This window comes from Tenrec ecaudatus, chromosome 6 (genome assembly GCF_050624435.1).
Source record: "Tenrec ecaudatus isolate mTenEca1 chromosome 6, mTenEca1.hap1, whole genome shotgun sequence".
Taxonomy (NCBI): domain Eukaryota; kingdom Metazoa; phylum Chordata; class Mammalia; order Afrosoricida; family Tenrecidae; genus Tenrec; species Tenrec ecaudatus.
This window is the reverse complement of record NC_134535.1, coordinates 124,194,537-124,219,878: the sequence shown is the minus strand read 5'-3', so window position 1 is coordinate 124,219,878 and position 25,342 is coordinate 124,194,537. Positions and strand designations below refer to the sequence as shown.

General features: G+C 44.3%; 1 protein-coding gene and 1 non-coding gene across 2 annotated transcripts in view; both read left to right on the top strand.

Moving 5' to 3' along the window:
- The first annotated feature begins 441 nt into the window (after positions 1-441).
- Positions 442-25,342, top strand: part of A2ML1 (alpha-2-macroglobulin like 1) — a 58,169-nt gene continuing 33,268 nt past the window's right edge. The window contains exons 1-13 of the mRNA XM_075553109.1: positions 442-506; positions 1,323-1,506; positions 2,089-2,251; positions 3,373-3,425; positions 15,132-15,152; positions 15,970-16,129; positions 16,539-16,623; positions 17,202-17,328; positions 17,943-18,057; positions 18,959-19,068; positions 20,437-20,604; positions 21,858-22,085; positions 24,945-25,002. Coding sequence (XP_075409224.1) covers positions 442-506; positions 1,323-1,506; positions 2,089-2,251; positions 3,373-3,425; positions 15,132-15,152; positions 15,970-16,129; positions 16,539-16,623; positions 17,202-17,328; positions 17,943-18,057; positions 18,959-19,068; positions 20,437-20,604; positions 21,858-22,085; positions 24,945-25,002 — 1,537 coding nt within the window. The remainder of the gene's footprint in view (positions 507-1,322; positions 1,507-2,088; positions 2,252-3,372; positions 3,426-15,131; positions 15,153-15,969; positions 16,130-16,538; positions 16,624-17,201; positions 17,329-17,942; positions 18,058-18,958; positions 19,069-20,436; positions 20,605-21,857; positions 22,086-24,944; positions 25,003-25,342) is intronic.
- LOC142452100 (U1 spliceosomal RNA) lies at positions 12,429-12,592 on the top strand. The gene has a single exon (XR_012785156.1). It is a non-coding gene; the product is annotated as a U1 spliceosomal RNA (small nuclear RNA).

Here is a 25,342-nt window from a genome sequence, read left to right as displayed (position 1 = left end):
ATGTCAACAAATTTCCCAGTTAGATAGATGTTTACTGGTTTTCAATTGATATATGCCCCTAGAACTACATTCATAAGTATGACAATAGAATAATCTAAGGGCAAAAAGAGATCGTGTGGAAAGTTGAAGTGAAGCCAGAGAAAAAGGGAAGAGCCCGTGATGAGCTGGAAATTTTACTGCTTTGAATACTTAGCCCTAGCTTTTCCCAAAACTAGTTTTCTGGACAGGCTGAACCAGTATCAATGTGCCAGGCAGAGGCAAATTTGAGGAAATAAGCAAAAGCCCTCCCCTAGTGTCCCACCTTAGCCTGAGGCGCCAGTTGGTCATTGGCTGGAGCATCAGTCACCATCCCCATCCTTCCTGAGGAATGAGTATATAAGGTATGGCAGGGTGGGCAGAGCACCTCTACCTCGTCCTGAGGAAGCTGGCTCACCCACAAAGATGTGGGCTCAACTTCTTCTAGGAATGTTGGTCCTGTCGCCAGCCGTGGCAGAAGAATTTGTCCCGTAAGTGCTTGGAGACAGAGATGATACAGAGCTGCTGGTTTCTTGGGGTACCTTCCAAACAGATGGGGGAGAGGAGATAATCTTTGGTTTATGTTTTGGAGGCTTAATTTCCTGCTTTTCCCTTGTTTGGTTTCATGTCAAACAGGCACCAAGACAAAGCTTTTTCTTTTTTTAAGGTTTAATTTTGAAAACTAATAGCATCCCTGTACCTTATTTCTTCCTTAACTTAGGCATGAGAGTCCCCAGGTGGCTCAAACAGTTAATGTACTTGGCTGCTAATGGAAAGGTTGGAGGTTCAAATCCACCCAGGAAAAAAAGCAACCATTTGAAAACCTTAGAGGGGACAGAGTAGCTCTGGTAGTGCTGTGGTTAAAGTGTTCAACTGTTAACAAAAAGGTCAGCAGTTCAAATCCACCCGCCACTCCGCGGAAGAAAGAAGTGACAGGGTGTGTTGCATCTGCCTTGTAAACTGAGGGAAAATTCAAGCCTGTTTTATAGGGTCATTATGAGTCAGAATGGACTAGTGACAGCTGAAGATTTGGTTTTTGTGGAGCACAATTCTACTCTCAGAAACAGAATCGACTCCATGGCTACTGGGTTTTATCCTGGGTAGAGGTTCTTAATGTGGGATCCCCAATGGGGGCAAGTTTCAGTCTGTTCACTAGTCTGCTTCTCCCTTATAGAAAATCAGGTTCATCAGGATAAGGACTTGGTTTGTTTAATTCACTGTTCCCTAGCAAGTACTCAGGAGAGTGTCTTACCTTTCCACTGAGAAATGAATCATTATTGTCCTGAAACATTTTTTTCTCTTAATAGAAACTACCTGGTGACATTACCAGCCCAGCTTAACTTCCCTTCTACTCAGAAAGTTTGTTTGGATCTGAGTCCTGGTTACTGTGGTGTGAAATTCACTATCACTCTGGAGACCAAGGGCAAGACGCAGAAGTTGCTGGAACACTCTGGAACGAAGAACAGGCACTTACATTGCATCTCCTTTTTGGTAGGCACCGTTCCAGCTTCGATTCGGCTCCCTTTCCTTCTTCTCTACCTGAGGCACGCACTGTAATCTGCCTTCAAATGCGATTTCTGCTATTCTTTTTCACTATGGCTTTTAACCTATTTCCTCCAAGCTTAGCTGCTATTCCTTGCCCCAACTCGCCACAGAGTCCTTGCCTTTTTAGTTGCTGCCAGTATCTGCTCCCTTTAAAGATTCTGTGTGGTGCCCCTGGTTGGCGTGTGATACTGAGAGGGTGGGGTCTCCCGTTCACCCGGGGGTGCTGCAGAGAAAACAGTCCCGGCAATAGTCTCCATGAAGACGACAGACGAGAGAACCCCGCGGAGCAGTTTTGTTCTGCAACGTGGAGGGTTGGAGGTTCCCACACATCACCGTGCGTTGGAATCAACGCTACCGCAACGGGGTTTGTGTCTTGCCTTTCTTCCTGTGCCTTCTCCGACGGCTCTGCCCTTGCTGTCCCGATGGGACTCCGCGGTTTAATTTATTTTCCTGGGGTCGGATTGAGAACTGCTGAGCCTGCTGTCCTCCCTTCCGCCTACTCCCCAGAGTTCACCTCTCTTTGGCTAGGTACCACCTCCTGCTGGGGGCACCGAAGAAGTGGCCACCATCCGGGTGGCTGGAGTTGGAAAAAATGTCAACTTTGAGGAGAAGAAGAAGGTTCTAATTCAGAGGCATGGCAGCGGCACCTTTGTGCAGACGGACAAGCCTGTCTACACCCCAGGGCAACTAGGTAAGAGGCTCTCGAGTGCGTGAGACCAGAGATTGCGGTTAGACAAGAGACTGTGCATGCTGGCCCCAAGGGAATTTGGGTTTGGGGTTTGGGAGGCAGGCCTGTGAACAGGAAGAGTGCGGAGGAGAGTCCAGAGAGATGAATGGCGACGGAAGTTGAATCTGTGCCCGGTGCCAACTAGTGAAAGCATCGTGGGTGGGGTTGCTGCTGTGTGGGTGTTTCTAAAACCGAAGTACACATTTCCTCTGCACTAGAATTTGGCGGAGTTCAATTTGGGGCCCTTGCGACAGGCTGCTTGTATGTTGGTTTTTAAAAAAAGCAGTCGGGGCATTTGGCTTGACTTCCGGTATTTGTGTTGTGCCTTCTGCCTTAGAGGAACACCTCACCCTGAGGTTTCAAAGTTAGGAGCCCAGAAAGGGGGTGGGGTGGGGGAGGGGGAGGATGGAGAGGGGGATTTACTAGGATTTATTTATTTATTAGGATTTAAACTAGGATTTATTTATTTATTAGGATCATTTTATTGGGGGCTCTTACAGCTCTTATAACAATCCATACATCAATTGTGTCAAGCATATTGTACATATGTTGACATTATTACTTCTAAGCATTTACTTTCTGTTTGAGCCTTTGGTATGAGCTCTTCTTTTTTCCCTCCCCCCTGCCCCCCCGCCGCCATGACCCCTTGATGAATGATAAATTATTAGTATTTTCATATATCACACTGACTGCTATCTCTCTGCCCCCATGGTTTCTGCTGTTTGTCCCCCTTGGGGGGGTGGGGGTATGTGGTTATGTATGATTGGTTCTTCCTTCTTCCCTTTCTCTGCCCCCCCCCTTACCCTACCCTCCTGGTATCACTATTCCTGTTCCTGTGGGGTTTCTCTGACCTGGATTCCGTGGTGTGTCGAGAGCTCAGTACCGGTGTACATGCTCCCTTGTAGCCTGAAGTGGAAGGCAGCACTGGGTCAAACAAGGCTTTGGTTTGTTGGTTTCAATGCATGTTTGTTGGTTGTTTTCCAAAATGAGAGTTTGCGGACTCCAAGGTGTGTGTTCGAAAGAAAAGGGGTGGAAGAAGAGAAAATTCGGAGAGCCCTGGTATTAACGATTGCTTTCTCTTTCAGTGCATTTCCGCATTGTCACCCTAACCAGAGATTTCATGCCGGTCAATGACAAGGTGAGGCTGTCGCTGGGAGGAAAAGAAGAGTCTCTGAGAGGGAGGGGTGTGTAGGGGTGACAAAGGAGCCCTAGTGGCGCAGGGGTTAAGCATGTGACTATAACCCCAAGGCTGGCAGTGTGCACCCTCCAGGTCCTCCACAGGAGAGAGAAATGGAGTCTGCTCCTGTAAAATCCGTAGTCTTGGAAACTGTCTGGGGAAGTTGTGAAAAGGAGAGATGCTCTGGGCTGCAGAATACGGGTGTGGTTTGAGTCCCTGCGGTACTCGCCTGAGTCCTGCTGACCTGCTTCTGCTGAAGAACAGGAGAGGGTACTCAGTCTCAGCTTGGGATCTACTTACCAGTTAGCTCATCTTCCCTGACGGTTGGTCCCATTTGCCTTCATTTAAACATGAATTTTGAAAATTTTGAAACCTTCTTTTCAGGAATGATGCTAACTGGCTTTGCAGTGCAAACATTAAGAAATAATTTGGAATAATTCACTGGAACAAAATGAAAACATTAAAATATCTATTTCCGCAATCATTGTGGGTTTTTAAGGACGGATAATTGTTTAAACACGAACAGTTTAATTTTGTTGTTTTTGTTGTTTAAACAACTTTAGACAATAAAGTAGACAGCCCTCTTAGAACAAAAAATATATATATAAGTATGAAAAGTAACCGTGGTGATATTTCACAAATATTCAAAATCCCCTTGGGCATCTTGATTACTAGAAGCTAAAGCTTATAATAATTTGACTACAAAATTGGGTTTGAGTCACTTTTACTAGCTTCTGAGCTCCTTGCCTCTCGGACCATCGTGCTGTCTCCTTTCTCCCCCAGTCACAGCCATGTACTCAAATGTATGTTCTTAGCGCTTGTTTGCTTCCTCTTCATACGAGGACGCTCTCCCAGTTACCTGGTCTGCTCTAGTGCAAATACCACCAGTGGATGGTTTTAAGAATCAGGAACAAGAATTTATTCTTGAAAGTTTAGGAGGTTCACTCAAGCCCACGTCCATCTAGTCACTTCGGACTCATGACAGCCCTATGAGATGGGGTAGAACTGTTCCTGTGCGTTTATAAGCCCATAAATTCTTACAGGAGCAGAAAGCCTCATGATTCTCCCTCAGGACAGCTGGAGATTCAAACTGTTGACCTTTCAATTAGCAGCCCAATACATAACCCACTACACAATCAGGGATCCTTTTAGGAGGTTAGAAGTCTGAATTCAGAGTGCCTCCTACAAGGGAAGACTTTCTCTCTCTGTCAGTTTTGGGGGACAGTCCTTGTGATCAATCTTTTCCTTAGTCTAAAGGTTTCTTGTCTCAAGAACCCTGGGTCCAAAGGATGTGCTTTGCTCTCAGCTCTTTTTTTTTTTTTTGGTGGTAGTGAGTCTCTCTACTTCTCTTCTTGGTAATAAGGTTCCTCTTTGATGTCTTGTAAAACAAAAGGTGATGCAGGCCCTGTCCAGGGAAACCCTCCTTACAGGGGACTGGGGCTGACACCTGAGTAAGGGGGTTGCATCCCACCTTAAGCTGTTTACAACTGATTGGCAGATCACATCAGAGCATCCCATTGGCTATAATTACATCATTGCATAGCTGCCTCTGATCCTGCAGCGTCAACACCATGGACTGCATGATCTAGCCAAGTTGACATATATTTGGGAGAACATAGTTCTATTCGTGTTGTTTAAATATTCTATGCTTCAGCCCTCAAATGTTCATACCCTTGCTACATGTAAAACATGTTCACTCCATCATATCATTCCCAACGTTTTAAATCAACTCTAAGTCTTAAGTCCATCCTTGGACAAAATTCTTTTTCATCTGTGAATCTAGAATACAAGTCACCTTCTTCTGAAGTACAATGGTGATCTAGGCACAAGGTGGATATTTCCATTACAAATGGGAGAAATAACAGACACCAAGTAAGTTAAAAACCCAGCAGAATAATTTCTCCGAGGGCTACTAGCCAATGACCCTGGCATCAGAAGCTGTGAGCGTGTTACTGATTGCTGGCTTCTTCCACTTCTGTCTGGCTGAATTGCCCAGGGCCTGTACCCCTTCTCTAATAGGAGTTTGCTATACGATTGAGTCTTCCTTCCATTCATTCTTCCTTTGTCTTTTTGGGGAAAGTTTACACAGCGTATTAGGTCCCATTTAACAAGTTCTGTATTTATTGTTTAGTGTCGTTACATTTCTCACAAGGTGTCAGCCTTCTCCTCCTGTCTATTCTGTTTTTGTTGTTTTGCTTCTATTAATCTAGCTTCTCTGGGCCCACCTTACCTTCTCATCTTTGCCTTAGGATAAATATTAATTGTTGGTCTAATGCAGATGGGTATTTCAGAAGAGCAGAATACTCATGGGTGATGTGGTTGTTTGTCTTATGAACCAATCTATTATTTGACTAGAAAGGTGACCTCTACGAGTGGGTTTAGTTCCAAGTTTCAATGGCATTTCAAGGTAATAGACTTGGGAAATCCTCTTTTACTAATCTAGTAAGTGTGCCTTTTCCTGAAAATCAGGTTTATTCTACATTTTACTCCCATTCTATCCTGGACCACCTATTGAATCCCTAATCAGAATGTTTATTAATGGTAGCTGGGCATCATCTAGTTTTTCTGGTCTCAGAATAGATGAAGCCATGGTATGTATGAGCTATCAGTACTGCCAACTGGTTTCTCCTTTGAGTCTTTGGTTTCCTTATTTCTATTTTCTCCAAATGAGTACATACCAATATTTCTATCTTAGATGGCTGCTCACAAGACTCCAGAGGTTACTTAGCAAACTGTTATAGAATAATGTCTTTATGAACTATGTTATGCCAATTGACTGAATAGTCCCCTGAGACTATGGTCTTAAGACTTCAAACACAGTGAACTAAGCCTGTGAAGTGTCTGATCATGTCTACAAAGTATCCAAAAGTGGGACCTTTATTCTTTATATTATGTTGTTGTTGTTAGGTGCCATCAAGTTGGTCCAATGCATAGCGACCCTGTGTAGACCAGATTGACACTGCCCATTCTGGACCATCCTGACAACTGTTCTAATGGCTGAGCCCGTTGCTGCAGCCACGGGGTTGTCTTCTTCTTTGTCACTGCCTCTCTACTTTACCAAGCATGATGCCCCTCCCTGGGGACTGGTCTCACTTGAGAATGTCCAAAGTATGTAAGATGAAATCTCGTCATGCTTGCCTATCAACAGCACTCTGGCGGTACTTCTTTCAAGAATGATTTATTTGTTCTTTTGATAGTTCATGGCCATTTCAATATTCTCTGATAGCACCATAATTCAAATGTACCCATTCTTCTTCAGTCTTCCTTATTCTGTGGCCAACATTCACATGGATATAAGATGACTGAAAATACCACGACCAAAAAAAATACCATGGCATGGGTCAGAAGCACCTTAGTCTTTAAAATAAACTCCCTGAGGTCTTATGTAGCAGATTTACCCAATGCAATGCATTGTTTGATCTCTCTCCTCTTTTTTTCATAATCTTTCAGATTTATTTACATAGAATCCAACAAAGTAGTTTTCATTTATTTATTTACTACTATTTTATTTTATTTAATACTTTTATTGGAGGCTCTTACATCTATCACAATCCATACATTCATCCAGTGTGTCAAACACATTTGCACATATGCTGCCATCATCATTTCAAAGCATTGTCTTCCCACTTGAGCCCCTGATATGAGCTCCCCATTTCTTCCCCTTCCCCCCACCCCCGTGTTTGACCTCTTGACCACTGCTTTGACAAAAACATTGATTGTCTATCCAAGTAAAGCAAAATCCTTCACAACTTCAGTCTTTCCTCCACTTATCATGATTTACCAATTAGTTCAGTTGTGACGATTTTGGTCTTCTTCTCATTGAATTTAATTCATATTGAAGGTTGCAGCCCTTGATCTTCATCAGCAAGTGCTTCAAGTCCTCACTTTCTGTCAGCACGGTTGTCTCACTTGTATATCAAAAGATGTTATGAAGCCTCCCTCCAAACCCGATGCTGCGTTCTTCTCATCACCCAGCGTCTCTGATTACTTACTCAGCATAGTGAGAGGATCCAACCATGACACACACCTTTCTTGATTTTAAACCATGCAGTGTGCCCTTGTTCTGTTCACACAACTGCCTCTTGTCAGATGGACCTTGGCTCAAAGCAGAGAATACCAGGAAATACTGTGTTTCATTGGCTGTGCCAAGGCATTCAACTGAGTAGATCATAACAGAGGATGGATTGCCTTGAGAAGGAGAATTCCAGAATGCGTCATTGTGTTCAGGAAGAATTTATACATCCATCATGAGGCAGTTGTACAAAGATAACAAGAGAATACTGCAAGCTTTAAAATCATGAAAGGTGTGCTTCACAGTTGGATCCGCTCACCATCCTTATTTAAACTATGCTAAGCAAATAATCAATGAAGCTAGATTCTACGAAGAGAAATAGGGCATCAGGATTGGATGCAGGCTTATTAACAACCTGCAACATGCAGATGACACAACCTTGTTTGCCGAAAGTGAGGAGCACTTGCTGATGAATATCAAGGATTGCAGCCTTCAGTAGGGATGACAACTTAATGTAAAGAAGACTCAATTCCTCAAAACTGGACCACTAGTTAACATTATAAATAGAGAAAATTGGTGTTGTTAAGGATTTTTTCTTGCTTAGATATAGAGTCAATGCTCATGGAAGCTGCCGTCGAGAGATCAAATGATGCATGGCACTGGGTTAGACCTCTTTGAAATGTTGAAAAGCAGGAAGATTATTTTGACGAATAAGGTGCACCTGGCCCAGGCCATGGTATTTTTAGTTGCCTCATATGCATGTGAAAGTTGTACATTTAATAAGGAAAACCAAAAAAGGATACATGAGTTTGAATTGTGGTGCTGGTGTGGAATATTGAGATTACTGTGGACTGCCAAAAGGGCAAACAAATCTGTCTTGCTAGAAGTATGGCCAGAGTCCTCCTGAGAAGCAAGGATGAGGAGACATTGTCTTACATATTTTGGACATGCTGCCAGGAGAGACCAGTCCCTGGACAAGGACATCATATGTGGTAAAGTAAACCAAACCAAACTGACTGCCATCAAGTCAATTCTGACTCATAGCAATCCCCAGTGGATTTCAGAGACTGTAACTGTTTATGGGAGTTGAAAATCCAGTCTTTCTTCTGAGGAGCTGCTGGTGGTTTCGAACTGCCAACCATGCAGACCACAGCCCAATGCACATCTACTATACCACCAAGGCTCCTTGGAAGAGTGAAATAAAGGGGCAGTGAAAAAGAGGAAGGCCCTCAGTGAGATGAACTGACACAGTGGCTGAAACAATTGACAGGATGGCACGGGACCAGGCAGTGTTTCATTCTCTTGTGCATAAGGTCACTGTGGATGGGAACCGAAGAGATAGCACCTAATAGCACTAGCTAGAAAGTGGCTCCTCCTCCGTCCTCCTCTACCCCTGGTAACTATCAAAGAGTCTTACTTGTTCAGTATATACCTGTTTTGCTCTTTTAGTGAAGTCGTGCAACATTTCCTTTTGCAATGGACTTATTTCACTCAGCACAGTGTCCACTAGATTTATCCATGTTATCATATATTCTGAGAACCCATTATTCTTTATAGTTGCATAGTGATGCATGTATGCACTATGATTTATTTGTCCATCCATCCCATGATGGGCACTTGGGTGGTTTCTGTCTTTTTTGCTATTGTGATGAGCGCTGCAGTGAGCATGGGTGTGCATCTGTCTACATGGGGCGCTGCTATTAGACCTCTGGGGATAGATAGCATCGCTGGAGCCGAAGGTGATTTCTTAATGGAACAAATGACTGCTATCTGGAAATGCGAATACACCCAGAGGAGCCCTGGTGGCATGTTGGGCTGAGTTCGAACCCACCTGCGGCTCCATTGGAGAAAGACTGGGCTTTGTACTCCTATCAACACTTACCATCTTGGAAACCCACAGGCAGTCGTTCTGAGTCAGCATCAATTGACTGACTTGGTGGCAGTGGGTTTGGTTTTTTGGAGAGGAGCCTTAGCAGAACCACCTGGCAGTTAACCTCTGCAAAATCAACTCTGAAAGCCAGACGGAGCTCGTGAGGTCATCCTGAGTCAGAAGTGAATCCATTCCCCAAAGACTGGTTTGTCAACTATCAATTCCAGAGCTGCTTAGAGGAAACGCTATGAAGCGTGACCACAACCATACCTATGTTAGGCTCTGTTGCCCCCTACAGGCTAATTTGATGAACTGCCCTGTTATATCCCCCTCCCCCCTCCCGCCCCCCCCCGCCCCCCCCCCCCCCGCCCCGCTCAAATTATGCTAGATTACTTAAAGGTGCTCTGATTTTGCAACGACAATAATAACAACTTAAAATAGATATGGATGGTTACCTAGGTAGAGCTGTACGCAGACAGGAACTCACATGTGAGGGTCTATGTGTGCATGTGTGGGTGTAACTGCATTCCACTTGTAAAACTGATGCTTCCGCTCTGCTCCATTTCTCTTTCTAGCCACCCTATTCAGTGGAAACTTTGAAATTACCCTCAGGAATGGACACTGAGGGGTATAGATTGTGAATTTATGAGCACATGGTTTCAGTCCCCAAACAACTAAAGCAAAATTCACTGACATCACGTCAGGACCAACTCCTAGCAACTGTATAGGGCAGGAAAGGGTAGAGCTGCCCTTGTGAGTTTCTGAGACGGTATCTGACTCCAGGAGTAGAGAGCCCTGTCTTTCATGGGGCAGCTGGTGATTTGGAACCGCTGACCTTTCAGATAGCAGCCCACTGTGTAACCACTACTCCACTGGGGGTCCTTAAAAATGCCCGAAATTGAAATGACTCTGCTGAACTAGTTGCTACACCCTGCTGTGGAAAAACCTTAGATAATGTCTAGTAGAAAGTGCCATTTTCCTATTTGAAATCGTTTCATTCCACACCCACCTTTGGGTTGCATTGTTAGAAATTGCAAGCATAAAACTTGACATCTGACATTTATTTGATTTTCCGTATTTAAATTTCTCTCTCTCTTTCCTGAAGTCATTTGAAAGCAAAGTGAAAACATAGTAAAATGTGCCATGTAGTTGATCCTGCCACACGGCAATCCTATGGGACAGGGTAGGTCTGCTCCACACCATTTCCAGGGCTGCAGTCCTTGCAGAAGCAGACCCTCCGGGTGGCTGGTGAGTTCGGAGCACCAATCTCGCAGTTAGCAGCCCAGTATTTAATCATTGCATCGCCAAACAAAGCAAAAACTAAACTAGACCACTGCCATCTAGTCAATTCCAACTCATAGTGACCTTAGGGTCACAGACAATCTCTCTCTCTCTCTCTCTCTCTCTCTTTCTCTCAATGAATGGCTAGCATGTTTGAATGACCATCCTTCACTCACTTCTAAGTACATCAGCAGGCATCTCTAAAAATAATATTTTAAGTAATCACAATATTATTACACCTAAGAAAATTCACAATAATTATTTCATGTCATTTAATATCCAATACCTTATCAGACTTTTGAAAAAATCATTTTATTGGGGGCTCATACTACTCTTACCACAATCCATAAATCAATCCATTGTGTCAAGCACATTTGTAGATTTTTTGCCATCATCATTCTCAAAACATTTGCTTTCCACTTGAGCCCTTGGTATCAGCCCCTCATTTTCCCCTCCCTCCCCTCCATCCCCTTCCTTATGAACCCTTGATAATTTATACATTATTATTATTTTGTCATGTGTTACACTGTCCGATGTCTCCCTTCACCCACTTTTCTGTTGTCTGTCCTCCAGAGAGAGAGTTATATGTAGATCCTTGTAATTGGTTCCCCCTTTCTACCACCTTCCTTCCACGCTCCTAGTATTGCCACTCTCACCACTGGTCCTGAAGAGATCATCCATCCTGGACTCCTTGTTTCCAGTTCCTATCTATACCAGTGTACATCCTCTGGTCAAGCCAGATTTGTAAGGTAGAACTGGCATCATGATAGTGGGGGTAGCAGGTGTGGGGAGGTGGGGGGTACGGAGAGAAGCATTTAAGAACTAGAGGAAAGTTGTATGTTTCATCATTGCTACACTGCACCCTGACTGGCTCGACTCCTCCCCGTGATCCTTCTGAAAGAGGATGTCCAGTTGCCTACTTATGGGCTTTGGGTCCCCAATCTGCACTCCCCCTCATTCAAAATGTTATGATTTTTTGTACTTTGATACCTGATATCTCATCCCTTCGACACCTTGTGATCACACAGGCTGGTGTGCTTCTTCCATGTGGGCTTTGTTGCTTCTGGGCTTGATGGCTGCTTGTAGATCTTCAAACCTTCAAACACCAGACGCTATATCTTTTGATAGCCAGGCACCATCAGCTTTCTTCACCACATTTGCTTATGCACCTTCTTTGTCTTCGGTGATCATGTCAGAAAGGTGAACATCATGGAATGCCAGTTTAATAGGAAAAACTGTTCTTGCATTGAGGGACCACTTGAATGGAGGCCCAATGTCCATCTGCTTCCTTAATACTAAACCTAAAAATATATACACATAGATCTATTTCCCCATCCTCATATATAAATATATTTACATATATACATGCCTGTGTTTAGACCTCTGTAAATGCCCTTTGCCTCCTGGTTCTTTCCTCTATTTCCTTTCACTTTCCTCTTGTCTCACTATCATGCTCAGCCTTCATTTGGGTTTCAGTAATTCCTCTCGGTTACATTACCCTTGATCAAGCACTACCAGGCCTCTTATACCCTCCTCACCACCAATTTTGGATCAGTTGTTGTTCCCTTGTCCCTGGTTTTGTTAACACCACTTCCTTTCCCCCACCCCACCCCTATTCCATGTCCCTCAGGAACCATCAGTCCGGTTGTTTTCTCCTCCATATTGTTTATCCAGCCTAACTTATCTAGATGGACCTGCAGAGATAATAATATGCACAAAAAACAAGACATAGAAAAACAAAGCAACAAGAGAAAACAAAACAATAACAACAACAAAAACCAATGACAAAATAAAAAAAAGAATACTTACCTGGCAGGGGAAATACCATGATCACGAAGGTGGTTTTCCCAGGGCGAGGCTTATCCATTGCACTCAGGATGTGCTGACCCCTGCGATTTCCCCAAATGTGGGAAACTCGACTGCATAATTTGTGGTAGTGGGGGACTGCGTTCACGCTCTCCCCTAAAAAAAAGAAAAGAAAAAAGCCTGTAGATAGTTCAAGGTCTATTTGTTGACCTTTAGGGGTGTTTTCCAGTCGAGTCTGATGGGGTACCATGCCCTAGCCCTAAAATCTATTTTTGGTACTCCTTTGGGACTTCCTTGCTCTGCTCCCCTTGCTGTTCTGTTTCACTCCCTTAGTGTTTTTCTCGGTGTGGTGAGGTCAGATCGGGCACAATTCCCACACTGTGTCTCCAGTGTTGTTCCCTATAGGGCTATGGGTCAGTGAGAGATGTTGTCTCATAGTAGAGTCAGCCATATGGTCTTTTCTGTGGATTGGCTGCTCTGGGAGGGATATCGTCCTCCAGGCGTGGTGGGCCAGGATGTGCTCCACTCTCTCTTCCTCCCCCTTCATTTGCTCCCATGTGCTCTGATCAGACATGTCCCTCTCCTTGAGATGCAGCTTCAGGGTTGTCCTCTGAAGTAAATTCTTCTGGGGAGGGGTGGCTGTCCACCTAGTTGGGATTGGGCCCGGCCCCTCAGACCTCTCTACTGGCTCCCTGCTTCATTCCAGTATGTTGCATTCACATCTTGGAGTACCGGGTTGAAGTTATCAGACTTTTCTAAATGATTTTTGGAGTATTTTTCTCCCTATCAAAGATATATCCAACTAAGTTCATGAAATGTATTTTCTCTTTTAATTTCTTATAATTGAAAATAATCATTCTCCCCATCCCCATTATATTGACATTTTGAAGAATGTAGCTGAAGGTAGCTATCAGACCAATTGACATGTAGAATATATTCATTCTGAAATATGACATTGACTTAAAAATTTTTATTGGCATATAATGCACGTGTCATATAACTCCGTAGTTCAATCATATTCAGAAGAGTTGTACAATCACCACACAATCCATTTTAGAACATTTTCTTCTTTCTTATATTGTTCTTAGCCTCCCATTGCCTCCAACCTCCTCTGCCATGTCCCTAGGTAATTAGTCTTTATATTACCTGGATATAGATATCCTGAGTTTCATATACAGAAAAAACACACAAAATAAAATCAAGAGACAAAAAAACAACAGCAATGCAAAATAAAATGGAGAAAAACCTCAACTGAAAAGAAAGCATAAAATATTAAAAACTGGAACAAATTTAAATGGGTCAAAAGGGAGATCAAATGATAAGGTGTTGCATTTTAACCTGACGACATCTGCCATAATAGAGTTTACAGTGCTCTCTATCTGTTAGCAGGGCTATTCTTGTTTCTGGATCATGATCAGTGGCTCAATCCTTGTGAGACCCAGCAAATATATTTTGGGCTTCCACTGTCATCCATAGACTTCTGAAAACTGGGTGTTTAGAATTTAAGCTCTGATATTTGTTCCCTCCTCTGGATTTTGTATCTTATTATTTATAGTCCTTGGATCACACAAGCTGATCTATTTCTTCCATGTGGACTTATTGATGGCTCACTTAGATGGTTGTTTTTTTAAGATAAGTCTTTGAGACCCCAGGTATTAGCTTTTTCTGATAGCTGGGCACCATCTGATTCTTCAATACCCTTTGCTATAGCACCTGTATTTTCAGTGATTTTTCCATGAGAATGAGTATTGAGTAGGGCTATGTGTGACATTGAATTTTGAAGATGCGTAATTGTTATATAGACTATTCTGGATTTGCCTGCCTATGTTCTTACCATGTTTAACTCGTCCCTCTAGCCTCTGGAAGTCACATCTGAATTCTTACTTAGTTTTACTCTAAACTTTTTTGGCAAAATGTTTTCTTAGGTAACACTGCCAACCTTAGAGTGTAACCCATCAGCACATAATGCTCTTAGTGATTATGAGTTTTCAAAGGAAGAAACTAGAAAGGAAAATCTCACATTATCCTCTCCAGTTTTCCATCAAATTACCCATCTCTCAGGTGTTTGGCTGAGTCTGGTAGGATAGCCTCAGCCAGATCTCTTCTTTCAAAAGGCATATCCTTTTCTTTTCAAATTGGCAAGTACCTTCGGCGTGATACTCTAACCCTAGCACTATGACTTGACCCCTCCAATTTAGCATCCCTTTTCTTGGGGGAATGATCCATGTTCCTTTGATTGAACCCTTTTGTGCAAGAAGTAAATTATTTTAAGAATTGTTTTGCAAAGTTTGAGTTGGCTCTGGCTAAATGGCCTTCAGGTAACCGTAGAAGAAATCAGAAGCTGGTTGATTTCCAAGAAAGGATTTAAACATTGGCGAGCTCCTGGGAGGTATGCTTTCTTCGGGGGGGGTGCGGGGTGCGGTGGAGGATCTGTTTCATCGAAGACTTATCTAGAGCTCCCTTTCTTCAGATCTTTTGGCCATTCTTTTGAGGACATCTCTTCTTCTACGTTGCCCACCTAATAAGCGTCCATGGTGTCCCTTACCAGGGCAGATGGGTTGTGCACTCTCTTGGCAGAAACGTGTCATTTATGAAGAGGAGGGCAATAGAATTAGGAAAAATAGACCTGTTGCCTTCAAGCAGCTTGTCCTTATTTGCTTATCCCACTTTAACCCACCTTATCTGGTTTCCTTTGCAGTACTCCTTGGTGGAACTGCAGGTAAGTCGATATTTCTTTTTCTTCTCTGTTGGTTGTACACAAGGAGCAATGAGAGCCTACTCTTAAGCCTTAAAGCCAGCAATGACTCTCAGATCTCAGCCCAGACCCGGGAATTCACAGCCCCAGCAAAGCTGTGTCTGCTCTTTGCTTCTGCCATCCTGTACTCCCAGACCTAACGCTCTGTAGAGAGAGACGCCCCTCTCTGCTGCAATCACGCCCCCTTTGGCTCCTGTCATCATCATGCCTCTATGGCGTGCCAACTGAGCCGGTCTCGGCTCTGCATTGCTCATAACCTTAGGCAATACGTGTCCAATTCCAGCAATCATGACAAGTGCTTGTGTGAGGGAGGGAGGCAGGGAGGGAGGGAATGAGTTTTACTTAGAAGGTAAGGAGTTGAAAGGGCAAATACCCTCTCAAGTCATTTCTCAGGTATTTTACAATAACTCCCTTCAGCTCTCTTTTTTTATTTTTAGTAGAAACAAAGAAAAGGATAAACACTTTAAAGCCTACTTTCTGACACTGGTGTTAATACTTTAGGGGAGTTTGTCCGATCATTTGAACTCACATGGACCAATGGGCTCCCAAATGAGGGTTGGCCCGACAGGAAATTTATCTCATTCAGTGATGAAGAAAATGATGAATAATATGGGGAAGTGCTCTCTTGAACACAGACTCTAGGCGTCAAGTTAATGGGGTCATAAGCCCATGGCCACCTTCACCTTTACCTGCTCTTTGCTGTGCAAAACCCCTGGTGACCTGGTGCCAGGTGCAGGCATCAGCAGCTGTCACACTGTTCTGTTTCTCTTTACTTGAATAGGATCCAAATAACAACAGGATTGCACAGTGGTTGGATGTGGTGCCCGAGCAGGGCATTGTAGACCTGTCTTTCCAACTGGCTTCAGAGGCGATGCAGGGCACCTATACTGTAGCAGTGGCTGAAGGCAAGACTTTTGGCACCTTCAGCGTAGAGGAATACGGTAGGTTGGGGAACTAGCAGGTCAGAGTTCTTATCTCAAAATCAGCAAAAGCAAAGGGGAGGATGACGTATTAATTTGGAGATCACGGGTAAATGAGCTAATAATTTCAGCAGCATTCTACCTTGATCACATTCTATATGTTTTAATTATCCCTACTGTTATATCCCTCTGTTCACTGTCCAAGGAGCTCTTGTGACAAAGTGGGTTGTCCACTGGGCTGCTAACCACAAGGTCAGCAGTTTGAAACCACTGGCCAGTCCATGGGCGAAAGATAAGGCTTCCTTTTCCCCAAAGGAGTCACCGTCTCAGAGCCTAGTTCTACCCTGTCGTGTAGGCTGATGATGAGTCAGAATCTACTAAGAGTCAAGTGCTCCTGTGCTTCACCCATTTCCCTGTCCATTCTTTCCAGTGTTGCCTAAGGTTGAGGTGGAAGTTGTGGAACCCAAGCAGTTATCGGTGGAGAACGAATCTTTCTTGGTTAAAATCTGTTGTCGGTAAGAGCAGAAGTTCTGACGCTGGTGGAAAGTAAAGCCGCTTTGAGGAATGGATGGGGAATGTTATGGGAAGAGGGATTGTAGGGGTGGGGGTTCAAACTTGGGGTCTTTTATGTAGCTTGGACTCATGTCTTATCCATGGACACATGTTGTAGTTGTGTTTCTGTGGCTACTAACCAAAAGATCGGTGACTAGAACCCACCAACAGCTCTTCGGGAAAGAGATGAGGCTGTCTGCTTCTGTAGAGATTTATAGTCTTGGAGACTCTCCGGGGCAATTTGACTTTACCCCATAGGTTTGGGGTGAGTTGGAATCGACAAGATGACCGTGGGTTTTAGTGTATCAGAAGAAAGAAGGGTGCTGTACCTGCCCTTGGGATGGAGCTTACTGTGTAATCGTGTCCTGGCAGTCGTCAAGGGCTCTGGATAAGACTGGGAAGGGAACCACAACTGACCGCCTGTCGAGTTGCCAGAGCACTTTCAAAGGCTGGGGTTTTAGGGAAGAGAGGAAAATGATAGGTTAGGGAAGGAGGGTTGGATCTCAAGCGGAATCTCTCAACTTTTGCTTTTCTGAGTTAGGTACACCTATGGAAAGCCCATGCTAGGGGCAGTGCAGGTTTCCGTATGTCAGAAAGCACACACCTACTGGTATCGCAGGCCGGAGGAGGAGCAGCTGCAGGACAGATGCAAGAAACTGTCCGGGCAGGTGAGTGTGTGAGAGGGATCAAAGGAACTGAATGACATGTCCTACAGAGGAAGCCGGGCCCAGAGAGGAACAGAGAGTTTCTCGGGATTATGATCCTGTGCCAAAGAGCATAGCAGTTCCTCGTCCTTAACGGACGGAATCTTCCAGGATTTGTTTTGGAATCAAGACACTAACCTGAATGAACAAGTTTCCTGGCTCTGCAGGGGGTTCTCTTCCCTGTCACACAGCCTGCAGCCTCACAGTCGCTTCTGGATGCAATGAAAACATTTGCCTGTCTCTGGGAATGTACACAAGGTCACACTGTGCAGTGCAAACTGTTAACACTCAACCACGAACCGAAAGGTTGGTGGTTCAAACCCACCTTAGGAGAGCTGAGGGGAAAAGACCAGCTGATCTCCTTTCATCAAGGTTATAATGCAGAAAACCTCAGGGGGTTGCCATGAGTCAGGATTGATCCCTTAGCAATGGGTCAGTATGGATTTGGGTGCGCCTCTGTTTAGGATATGAGAGTTATTTTCATTTTAAAGATAAGGAAAAAAGCCAGTATTTCCTTCTGAGGTCTATCACGAGGTGGAAATAAAGTCATGCATCTTTCTCTCTGATTGCTTCTCCAGACTGACAAAGCAGGATGCTTCTCAGCCTCTGTGGACATGTCCACCTTCAACCTCACTGGCTACGCGTACAGCCATAGCATCAATATCGTGGCGACTGTAGTGGAGGAAGGGACAGGTAAGTTGGGCACTCTTTAATTCATTACCAAAAGAAACAGAAGGACTAGCCAGTCGGTGCAGTATGGCACCGATGAAACATACAACATTACTCTAGTAACTAGAGTCTAGTTCTTTAATGCTTCCTCCCCACCCACCCCCATGACCATGACCCCAGTTCTACTTTACAAATCCAGCTAGACCAGAGAGCATGTACACTGGTATTGATAAGAGTTCTTGACACACAGAATCCAGGACAGATAAGCCCCTGAGGAACAGCAATATCATGAGGGTGGGGGAAAGTGGGGGGAGAGCAGGGAGAAAGAGGCAACCTATTGCAATGATTGACATATAACCCCCTACCCCCGAGGGGGATGAACAACAGAAACAGCAGATGGTGTAAGATTTGAAAATAATAATTTATAATTTACCAAGGGGTCATGAGGGTGGGAGGGAGCAAAAAAAAAAAAAAAGAGGAGCTGATGCCAAGGTTTCCAGCAGAAAGAAAATGTTTTGAAAATGATGATGGCAGCATATGTTTAAATGTGCTTGATACAATTGATGCATGGATTGTCATAAGAAGCTGTAAGAACCCCCAATAAAATATTTTATTTAAAAAAAAAGAAAGAAAAGAGATAGAAGCTGTTTGGGGGACAGACTTACTCAGAGGACACCTGAGTGTGTGAGAGTGACCTGTTTCTAGTTTACAGTCAAGGGCAAATGCCAACTTGGACTCTGCCACCCACTCACTGCCTGCTTCCCTCACAGTTTGGGGAGGAGACATTGGTCTGCTTCGTTAGCCCAAAATATATTCCATTTTCGTCGCTGCAGAGGCGCCAGCCTCCCAGGGAGTTTACCTTAAATGTGCAGATGAAGATATGAAGCTATGTCTAGATCATCATTCATTTGGTTTTCCTTCACAGGTGTGGAAGCCAATAGCACACAGGAAATCTGGATTTCATCTCAGATAGGATCGATGACCTTTGAAGACACCAATACTTTTTATTATCCCAACTTCCCCTTCAGCGGCAAGGTGTGTTGAAACGCGCCTCTACACATTAAAAAATGCTGAGCCACTTACTTTGGGACCTTCTTCCTGTCTCTGGATCCTAAGAGCTTGTTTATTGCCAGGTTTTTTTCCTAAGTGTTCTGTATATGTGCACTTATTTCACCTTTACAAAAGCTCTGTAAGGCAAGCACGATTGTTGGCCAATTTTACAGAGGAGGCAGAGTCTGAGCCATAGAGAGGAGACGTGATTTTCCCAGCTTATAACTGGTAACTGTGGTCAAAGCCAGCAGCTTGCATCCAGAGTATACTCTCTTGATTCTGTGCCCTTCCTAGTGCCAGGAGTTCATCTTCTAATGACCAAATCTTTGAACTTGGAGCTGTAAGGGCTTTGAATGGAGGAAGCTCTGCTCCCCCAGTTGTTAAACATTTGGCTGCGAACTCAATGCCAGTGGCTCAAACCTTCCCAAAACATCAAAGGGCAACAGATGTGACAGCCTAATTCTGTAAAGATCAGAGCCTTGGGAACAGTTCTGCCCTGCCCTTCTGTGAAGATCAGAGCCTACGGGGCAGTTCTGACCTGACCTTACAGCATCACCATGAGTTTGAGTTGAGTCACTGGCAACAGGTTTGGTGTTTGGTTTACAGGTTCTGAAGAGAGCTAGTCTGGGCTCCCGAATCTAAGCAAGGTTATTATCAAACATTTTGGCCAGAAAGCCATTTATAGCTTCGTAAGCTGACCTGTCACAAGAATACCTGTGTTTTCATGGCTGAATGTTGCTGACTGGTCGTGAGGTAATTCGTGTTCGCACTCACATTAGTCTATGCAGTTTGTGAATCTGAAAGCGATGCAGCCTGTAGAGGAGCTGATTGCACAGGATGGTTTCGACAGGCTAGGTCAGTAAAAGTGCTAAGCATTTACTTTAAAGATTTTAGAATTTTCTCCCTCCGCCTCCCCCCATTTGACAATTATCTAATCAAATATTATACATATATAATAGAAGAATATTATGGATATATATATATATATGCTACATTACTCTCTAGTCATCTGTTCTCTAGAGTTAGAGTAGATCCAGATATCTCCTAGAGTCCGGAGGACTCCTTTTTGAAGAGAGAGAGTCAAAAGAATGGACAGAGCTTTGGAAAGTGCCCATGCGAGGGGAGGCCCCACAGACTGCGTGACATGAGCAGTGTGACAAATCTACCCCTGCTCCATGCTAAGGGACTTCTGCCGGGTGTGTTTTCCTAATTTCTCACCTTTCAATGTCACTTATCTTTCCTGAAATGCATTCTTAAGAGTTTCACCCACTTTACCCCATCATACTTGTGCCTACTCCATATCTACCTCTCCTGCTCTAAAGACCTTTTTCCTCCCCTACCCGCCTCTGCCAGATAAGAGTTAGGGATGCTGACGGCACCCTCCTCAGGAAGCATTCCGTGTTTCTGGTGATTTATGGCATCAATGAAACCATCAACCACACCCTCGTTACGGACAACCAGGGCCTGGCTCACTTCAAGCTGGACACAGCCCGTTGGAATGGGACAGACATTTCTCTGGAGGTAAGCACCGAGGAGGGCCCAGCTTCCCAGCGAGGGAGGCTTTCCTGAAGTCAAACGCTAAAATTCTCCCCTTTCCTGTTGCCCCTCTACTCTAAATCCCATCCTTCTCACTCCTTGACAAATGTTATTTTTTTAAGATCTTCTGGTTTTAATATAAACCAAATAAATATCATATCAGCATCACTGTTTCTACAAATTCAGTTTGACGTTGACCCCCATCACTATCTGGTCCCGTCTATGAGCTCAGAGCGCTGCTGTGGTGTGCCATCGAATTGGCCCCTGACTCATGGGAAATCTGAGTAGAGGGGGAAAGACAACTCAGTCAAGTCTCCCTCCTGCTCCCCTGGCCCCTCTGCCCATGACTCATAAAAAGGCCTGAGGAGATGATCTAGATTGTTGATAACTTATAAGCGGGACTACTTGTATCAATCAACAGCTGCCACAACAATGCTGCCTAAGACACAACTATAAAGTTTCAGTCTCATGTAATAAGCACCTGTTGCTCACACCTCTGGGATAGTCCAATAGGCAGCTCAGCAATCTTAGTGGGCTTCCTCACAGGTCATGGGTCAGCTGGCTATTAGCTGGTCATCCACATGTCTCTCAAGCTTCAGCAATAGAGCTCGGGCTTCTTCTCAGGGCCATGATAGAGGTGCAAATTGGAGTGTGTGCAAGCCTCCCACTGTGTTTCATAAGCTAGCATTCCCATCCCAGGGGCAAGTCACATGACTGGGCCCAGAGTCCAACTGTGAAGACACCACAAGAAGTTATATGGCTAAGAGTGTTGACACAGGAAGACATGGAGGGCTCAAGTCATTAATGCAACCATCCAACCACACCATTTAAACAAACACCCGTTATTCTGTGGCTAATTTGACAACTTCTATACACATCACCCCGTCGCTTTGCTCAGATAGAATTATTTTTCCATCTCATTGGCTTCTATATCGAGTTGGTTTTTAGGTGGTTGTTGTTGTTAAAGTCCTGAGATATAATCTTTACATTCTGTGTAATCGTACTCATGCTTATCTATCTAAGGAGATAGACATACAATCCACAATGGGTCAGTGAAAATGAAGACTTAATTTCCATTCCGCAACACACCAAAATGCTGGGGCACACCCCACTGTTATGGATTGTTCCTCTAATCCTTGGCTGGACTACTAGTGAACTACCCTCACCCATGGGCTTAATATGGTTGGAAGCACGTGCTGAAAGTTCCACTGCCACCCCAATCTTTCTCTACCTTTCAGGGCAAGTTCCAAATGGAAGACATGGTATATGATCCTGAGAAAGTGCCTCGCTACTACCAAAACGCATACCTGCATCTTGAACCCTTCTACAAGACAACACGCAGCTTCCTGGGCATCCACCGGCTGGAGGGCATGTTGGAATGTGGCCAGCCCCAGAAAGTGCTAGTGGATTATTACATTGATCCAGCTGATGCCAGCCCTGACCAAGAAATCACCTTCACCTACTATGTAAGCCTGGGAACTAAGGGTTAGTGAAAATGTGTGGTGAAGGAAAGCGAATGATCGAGTCGACCAGAGAGAGAGGATAGACTGTCTAGGGAAGAATGAAATGTGAGCCACATATGTCATTTCAAAAGCTCCAGTAGCTACATTTAAGGAATTAAAATAAATAGTTAAAAATGATTTTAATAGCATACAAGTATGCATTGCTTAATCAATTTATGTTTGGGCAAATTCCAACTGAATTTATGCCTGTGGTCATATGGTTATTTGGGGTTTTGTTGTTTATTTCTTCCTTATGGTGTTAAAGACTCAAAAGCCAGACTCCAGCACTAGATCATGGGTTTTTGGTTGTTGCTGTTGTTATTGTTTTCTAAAGTCCTGAGATGTAATCTTGAAATCCTGGGTAATTCTGGCAGGTGAGGCAGAGGACATGGCTCCGGGCTTGTCCTGCAGGCAGGCTGATGCAACAGTGGGTGGGGACTGAGCTTACTCTGCTCGCTCCCTGCTAGCTTCCTTTGGCTTCCTCCCTTAGCCACCTGCTCAGGCACCACCCACCAGGGCCACCAGTTCCTCCAGCCCCCACAAGTAGCTCCACCAGCAGCAGCAGCAGGGACATCGGCAGCATCAAGAGGAGCAACCCTGACAGAGGGTCATCATAACATTTTAATATAGCGCCCATGCGACATCTGAATCACTTAACGTCCTACTTCACAGAATATACCTTGGATATTAATCAATGCATACTAGACATTTCTTTGACCCAGTATGTCAAAATATTATTTCACCACATAATCATGTTTAAGTATCGATGCCCACAAGCTCGCTGCTTCTGAGTTAATTTTGACCCACAGCAACCCTAGAAGAAAGATTAATGCTGCCCATTGGGTTCCCAATCTTTATGCAGGCAGACGGTTCTCCTTCTCCCTCGAAGGGTCGGGGGGCGGGGGGGCTCAAAGTGTTGACCTTTTCATTAGCCCAAATCTTAACATGGAGACCCCTACAAATTATTAATGAACACTGAGTTCTTTGTTCCAACGACAACTTTGAACTTTAGTGTGTGCATATTTGCAGCCCCTCAGTTCAGACCCTCACGCTTCAGGTTTTGTTGTTATAAAGCATTTATTGTAAGAATGGATGGGCTCCACTGTGGTAAAGTTAGCAAAAGCATTGACCATAATTTTGGTTAGTTTTTAATACATTTAAAGACATTGACATAAAAACAAAACTCCCTCAAGATTTAGAGACTGACCGCCTTTCCCCCTCCTCTTTAGCACAATATCTCATTGTGTTAGGAAAGGAAACCAGCTCTTTTCGTCACAGACATGCACGCAGCCAGTAGAGACTTTAAAAAATATATTTGTGGGACAGATTGAATGTGTGCGTCATCTGTTTTGGGTTCTTAATTGTATGATGGGTGACCACTTTACTTCATAGTAGAGATCTGGAGGATGGAAAAAATTAGGGTGATAAAAGAGATTTTAAGCAAGAGTCCAGAGACATCATGTGAGAAAACAAGGCCAGGAAGTACTGGAAAGGGCTGCTGGCTAGGGTCCAAAAAGGGGGTAGAGAAGAATGGAGCGGGCTTGGGACTTGGGATAATTTCATTCTATTGTGTTTAAAATGAACACGGATAGCAATTGTGTTATGGGAAATAAAGTCACACTTTTTCATCTAAAGAAATGTATAAAGATTAGAAGCTTTGATGAAACTGGGGACTTAAAAAACAAACAAAAATTTGCTGTACGAAGGGCTTCCGGAAGAATGAGCAAATCTGTCTTGAAAGAGAGACAGGTGAGATTCTTTTGAGACGTCGGGCTGGAGAGGCTCCATCTGACTTAGTTTGGGCATGCTACCCCAAGAGACAAGTCTCGGATACAGTAGAGGGTCCGTGGAGAGAAACGGAAGGCCCTTGATGAGATCAATTGATTGCATGGCTCAGAGTGGCCCAAACATAAGCCCAATTGTGAAGATGAGGCAGGACTGAACAGTGCCATTCTGGAAATGACTGGAGAGCATGGAACAGCACCAGACCCCCAGGCTTCATGGTCCTTTAATCCGCTCTCATCCTCTCAGTCTCTGGGCGACGTTCAGCTCCCTGGGTCATCCCAGTCTTAAATCATTAGAGTCACCAAACCAAGACAATCATCCCAGCGCAACACAATGAGGAAGCGTGGGTTATATCCTGGATGGAAAACAGTAGCTCGGTTAGCAAGGAACGTCATCAGCGAACTAGGAGACAGTGATATTGGTGCTGAGCAGGGAGGAAGGCCGAGTGCATCCCTGGAAACCCAAGAACCAACCACGAAACTGCTATGAGTCTGAGAGGACAGCCTGCCTAAGTTCAATGTCAATGAATCAGGTTTCAAGTTAAAGTTAGAGAAGAAATCAATCAAATGAACTTCCCCCAGACGATCCAGAGGCAGTGAATGTCTCAGAGACAGTGTGAGGCATACTCATTCCCACTGAATCGTGAATTGAAAGGTAATAATGAAAGGCCACAAAGACAGATTTTCTCTGACTCTGCAGTAGGAGGATTATGAAAGAAGGAACCCAATTGAGAAAGCTTCTTTCCCTGAAGATCTTCAGAAAATGAGGAATGAGTCCCATGCAGTCTGACCCAGAAGCAATAAATGACCTCCATGCCTCCCGTTGCCCGATGACTGGTGGACGTGTCCTACTGGAGGAAGAGCCAGAGCCTGTAGGCACCATCCTGCCCTTGGCAAGCTAAGGGATGCTCGGTGAAGTGTGAGCTGGGCTTTAGAAGTATGAATGAAGTCTCTTTCTCATGGAGGAATGCAGGGGTCCTGCAGGAGGCAGGTGAAAATCCAGTAACTCCTGTACTGATTCGTTTCATCTCTTCCTTAGCTGACAGGAAAAGGGAATTTGGAGCTGCAGGGGCAGAAACACGTGAGCACCAAGAAAGGTGAGTGTATAGGCTTATCCTAGAAGAAGGGATTTTGGGGGTTATTATTGTGAAAATACATGTCACACAACGTTTGTCAATGTAATGCATTTTGTAAATTTCAATTTTTACGCTGTTTTGAGAATAAGCAAATAAACAAACATTCACTGCTTTTGAGTCAATGCCGATTCAAAGCGACCTCTTGTGGTTTCCGAGACTGAAACTGGTTATGGGAACAGAAAGCCCAGTCTTTCTCCCACGCAGGGGCTGGTGGTTTGGAAGAGCCGATCAAGGAGATCGCAGACCAAGGTATAACCTCTAACCCACCAGAGCTCCTTGTTTTGCGAATATACACAGACAG